The 5752-nt window shown below is 39.2% G+C and overlaps 1 protein-coding gene across 1 annotated transcript; it reads right to left on the reverse strand.

Annotated features, from left to right (window-relative positions):
* Positions 1-5366: 5366 nt before the first annotated feature.
* LOC115065071 (keratin-associated protein 19-5) lies at positions 5367-5546 on the reverse strand. Its single transcript, XM_029544230.1, has one exon. The coding sequence runs from the start codon at positions 5544-5546 to the stop codon at positions 5367-5369; it is 180 nt and encodes a 59-aa protein (XP_029400090.1).
* Between the last annotated feature and the right edge of the window lie 206 nt (positions 5547-5752).

The raw sequence follows: 5752 nt of genomic DNA on the forward strand, positions 1-5752 counted from the left end.
CTTATTCTCTCTGAGCCTGTGTACTATAGCATATTTATCTTTTACTTGACAGCTAGTATTCACTTATGTATGAGTACATACTATGTTTGTCCTTCTGGGTCTGGGTTACCTCATTTAGGGTAATTTTTTTCCTAGTTCCATCCATTTGTCTACAGATTTCAAGATACCATTGTTTTGAAGAACTGAGTAACAACTGATAGACATTTGTCTATCCTATTTTGGAATTTCATAATCAAGTATTTTATTCATTTTTAGCTGAGTTTTGGAATGTCCTATTATTGACTTATAGGAGATATTTCTATAGAGATTTTGGGAAGGTTTTTCTGATAAAAACTATTGTTCATTTAAAAAATAATTTCTATGTATTAAATTGATTTCTTTTCATTTTGCTACTGTATGTATTTGAGAGAGAGAGAGAGAGAGAGAGAGAGAGAGAGAGAGAGAGAGAGAGAGAATGAATGCTCATGCCATGACTAGTGAGTGAAAAGAGGAAACCTTTCAGGAGATAGTTTTCTGTTTTCTGTTTCCACCATGTGCGTTCCAAGGACCAAACTCAGGCTGTCAGACTTGGCAACAGATCCTTTCTTCACAGAAAGCTATTGATGGCCCTTAAAGCAATTTCTGAATATAATAATATTTATTATATTAATGTATTTATCTTATGCAGTTATATTATTGTCCAGATTAATAAACTTTTGGGTGTTGTGTACTATTTCATTTCTTTGCTTAGTGACTTCAAAACATGTCTCATTTTGAGATAACATACACAGCTATTCATGTGAATATTTTATTTCTAATTCAGTCAATTAGAAGCTATAGAAATTACAAATCAATCAACAAGTTTTAATGATGTCACCCTGTCAGATCTTTTCTTCTTTGGAGGCTGATAATCCCATGATATATTACATCGTAGGCAACTGTCCCACATCTTAGTTCTATCTTAAATCAATGCAACCTGACAATTGATGAAATAAATAAAATAAAATGCTATTATGCTAGGGGTTTCAAATGCTGTATTTAAGTTAATTCTATTTAGATGTAATGTTTCTTCATGGTGTAATGCCATTAACCACTTAGATATCCCATTGTTTCATGTAAAATTCTGACTTCATCAAGCTTGCTAATGTAGTTTCTGTTCTGATATTGAAAGGAGAAGTCCTTCTTTATCAGAGGAAAAGTGTAGTTCAGAAAGTGATTCTGTCTTTCAATTTTATTTTTACTTATTTATTCATTTATTACACTTATTTCATTTCAAAATTATTTTTAGAAATAAATGTTAGAGATGGCAATTATTATAGCTCATTTTCCCAAACAAAGGACTCCATGATTTTATGATAGAATACTGGAATTCAATGACAATATTGTAAATAGGGTCAGTTAGCAGCTATTGAATTCTATAGAGAAACATACAGTTATGCATATCTCCCACTTCATTTGGCTACGTCCCAGGTGATGTGAGCAGAGTAATGAAGGAGGAGCACAGGAAGCAGAGTGCTTAGTCTTCCCTGAAATGGGGCTCTGATCTGGATTTAACACACACATGCAAGTTTTTTAACTTCATTTGTCTTTCTGAAGAGCCTTCCCTATCTAAGACAGTACAAAGCAAACATTGAGATAGCAGCCTCATAGTAGGAATCATATTTCTGTCTTACTATTTAAGTATGAAATGAATGAAACTAAACTTTGTTTTTGTAACAAAATTACACATTTTTTTTTCTCAAGGAAAAAGCTGATGTTTTATTCCACATTTACACTAGCAAATGAACAAATGGAAGTGAAAGAAATCCCAGAAATATTTGTTTTTGTTGCCTAATGTGTAACTAAAGATCCTCAATACAGGGAGTTTGGTTAAATTTCTTAAGTCTACAAGACAGCTACAGCACCAATGTATACTATTTGATACCCAATGAAAGTATCTTTTAATTTTCCCCAGTGATAATGCACAGCATTTCTAGATGCATATAATTATTAAAACGCCAGCAATTTATACATCTTCAGATTAGGACAACATGACATGGATTTTCTAAACACTGTTTATTTTCAATAGATTTTCAATGATATCTTGTTTTAACATTACTTTTTTTTTAATCATCAAAAGAATCAAGTAAGCATATACTTTTAGCTAAGCAAAAGGAAGTTTCTCCTCCTGTATGTCTCAGTTTGTACTTGGAAGTAGAATTTAATGTGTTGAATTTCTTTTAAAAATAATGTTTTTATTTATTCCTTAAAATTTCATACACTGAACATTAATCATATTTATACTCCTCAACCAACTTTTCCCACACCCTCCCTGCCCTATCCCCCCAACCACCAAACTTAATACTCTCTCAAGTCTAGCTTGTGTTGATTAACTGCTCCTGGAGATAGATATGCCCTGCTGACTGCTGCCCAGGCCATGTGCCCTCCTCAAGCCCCCCTCTTCTCTATTCTCTTGTCTGTTTTTGTCATTCTTCATGCTAACTCTGCTACTGCCGAACCGCTCCCTAGCTTTCCCAACACTGGCCACTGGAGATTGTATGCTAGGAAAACCTAAAATGGGCACGACAAAGTCATCAGAACCCGCGATTGACCACTTTAAGGATGGTGGAGCAGGACTGATATCCCCTTTCACCCGGAGTCAGTCTCCACTACCCCAAGCCCTTTCCTCTGCTTTCCTTACTGAAACACAGGTGAATGTCTCCAGGAGGTCTCCACATAGAAAAGTTGCAGATACTGGAGCTGCAGAATGGAATCCACCAGTCATGGTGGCACTATGCTTACCAGCCTTAAAACTCACTTTCTACTTTCTATCAGTGATCTACAGGATGAAATTTGATGTATCAGAGTCATAGGTAAAATTTACCCTAATGTCTATGCCAAATACCCCATAGCTGATCTACATGTCTTCCGTGAGGTTGTTCCCAACTATAAATTGGTATTTACCCAAGTTAATATTCAACACAAAATTCAGTCTCAGAAGGAACTCCAAATGACCTTCTCTTGGCTACAGTACATCCAATATGCAGCTGACCTCCTTCCCTTAACCACCCATCCCAACTTCTCCCAGTCCTCTGTCTGTGCTTCTCTCTCCCAACCATTATTAGCAGCCGTTCCTATTAACATTCCCCTTCATGAACTCTATAGACCCATACCCACTAGGAAAGCACAAGACATTCCTCTCTTAGACCTTACCTCCCTCCCCTTTGTCTTGTAAGACCCTCCGTGAAACCCCATCTTACATGTGCCTGTGACATCACCACCATCAAATCAGTATGTGTTAACCCTCTTGCTCTCCTCTGGTGGAAAGGCACCACAGGTATTAACCCTCTTCCCAAGGCTTCTCCATTCCGGTGATAATTTTTCCCAGGTTTATCTCTACAAACCTCAAGAACTTGCCTTGTAGATGGGAGGAAGTCGAAAGAAGAGAGAGCTCTTCACACCTCTGCTCATTGGATGGTAAAGTTGAGCTAGTTTGGAAGCCACAGAGACTCAAATGGAAGACAGAGCTTCACCTGCTCCTGACCCCAGGGTCCTGTCAGGTAACTACAACTCCCCCCTCCCATAAAGAGAATTGTGACCATCAGTCATTTAAGGGCTGTGCCCCCCAAGTCCCTCCACATGTAGATGAGGTATTCTTAACATCTCAGACCAAGCCAATAGGAACCACTTGCTGTAAGACCCCACCCCACCCCAAAGCTGCATGTAAGATCCTGTCCAGAAGGAATAAAGGTGTGAGAATTACTCCATTGCCTGAGAATACCTGTTGTATAAAAGCTGTCACATTTACTGGAAAGAGGATTCTCTTCCTAAGCGTTCACAGCTAGAAGACCCACTGTACCTCCACTTGCTAGCCATGCCCTCCACTGGGTCTTCACAGTGCAGCAACTCAGAGCCACTGCAGCAACCGAGCAGTGGTGGCTGTTGCACTTCCCCCTCCCTGATTGCACCCTTTCTCCTTCGGTTGAACACTTTCATCAGGCCGGGCCAGATCTCCGAGGATCGTGTCCAGTGCTCAGACCAGCATAGGTGGACAATGCAAATTACAAATAATTTACAAAAAGAGGACACAAAGGTGGGGATTATGGTGGTGGGGTTGTTCTGGGAGGATTTGTCAGAACTAGTTGGAATGAATATGATGCAAATACATCGTAAGATGCTACCAAAGAATTAATACAAATATGTTGCTAACATTTCTTTTAAGTTAATCCCTGATTTAGTGGGCCCATGTTGTACATGATATATCATCACATTATATAGAGTGCTAGTATGTAGTACTGCATTTCCTTCACAGGCAACTGAGTACTACACATTGCTACTATGATATCACATTGTATGTGTGCTTGTGTGTGTATGTACATGTGTTTGTGTGTGTGTGTTTGGTAAAGGTTGCTCACATCCCCATGTACAAAGGGCAGAGGAAGATACCGAAAGACATATTCCATCAATCTCTTCCTTATTCTATTGAAAGTGTTTCTCAAAGAACTAGAAGCTTGTCCTGCCTTGTTATCTTTGGTTCTGTTCAGTTTAGTTTGGTTCGGTTCATTTCGGTTCAGTTCAGATCAGTTCTGTTTGCTTTGGTTTGGTTTGCTTTGGTTTGCTTTGGCTAGGCAGGCTGACCAGCAAGCCCTAGAGCATAGGTGTTCAACTTCACCAATGCTGTGCCCCGTTAGTACAGTTTCTTATGTTGTGATGACCCTCAAGCATAAAATTATTTTTGTTGCTACCTCATAACTATAAATTTGCTACTGTTTGGAATCACAATGTGAATATCTATGTTTTCTGATGGGCTTAGGCAACCCTTGTGAAAGGGACATTTGATTCCCTTTAAAGGGGCTGCAACCCCCTGGTTGAGAACCATTGCTCTAGAGCTTCTCTTCGTCCCACCCCCAACCCATCACTGTGACTATAAGTGTGTGCCACTACATGGGGCTGTTATGTATGTCCTAGTGATTGAAACTCAGATCCCAATAGTTGTGCAGTGAACACTCTCATCCATCTCATCTACTGAGACATCGCCTTGGCCCCTCAAATTTTGTAAATGATTTCCTATCTAAGTTTATGTTAGTGTACACATTGATCAAAGTCGGCTAAGTATATTACCAAGTATATTACAAAAGGATATTAAGATAAGAGCCACAAACACAGTTTTAAGTTAGGGCAATTTATTGCAAAAGATCAAAAAGTCTACATTTATGACATGACAGAAGAGAAATAAGGGGACATAATATTGAGAATTATATGATGATAAGCATTGTCTCAAAGTCTTACATGTTAAATTATTTTCTTCTTGATTTGGTTCACAGTAAGTATGTTCATTTAATTTTGTCCTTGTATAAGTTAGGGGTAATGTTTTTACATTTAAGACGCTGTCTCCCCTGGAATGCATTTCAGTAGAATCGGGAAAATCCATATCCTCCATAAAAAAGGGGGCGGCGGTAGCCATATCCGTATCCACCATAGCCAGACCCATATCCAAAGCCACAGCCACAGCCATAGCCATAACCCAGGTTCCCAAAGCCTCGGTAGCCAGAGCCCAGGCCTCCATAGTAGCTGCCGTAGTAGCTCATGGTGTCAAGAGTGGTAGTTATGGTTTGCTGTTCAAGGGAAGATCTTGAGCGTGAGTGTGATTGTGAGGCTCTGCAGGGAAGGTTTTTATACGTACTCTGGCTGGAGCAGGTGACAAGTCATGCACATACCCTTCCTTTGTGTCACTGTAGATGTTACTTGTAATGTAGCCACTCATTGCTCTGCCCTTTCCTCTGACACACAAAGG

Source organism: Mus pahari, chromosome 12 (assembly GCF_900095145.1).
Source record: "Mus pahari chromosome 12, PAHARI_EIJ_v1.1, whole genome shotgun sequence".
NCBI lineage: Eukaryota > Metazoa > Chordata > Mammalia > Rodentia > Muridae > Mus > Mus pahari.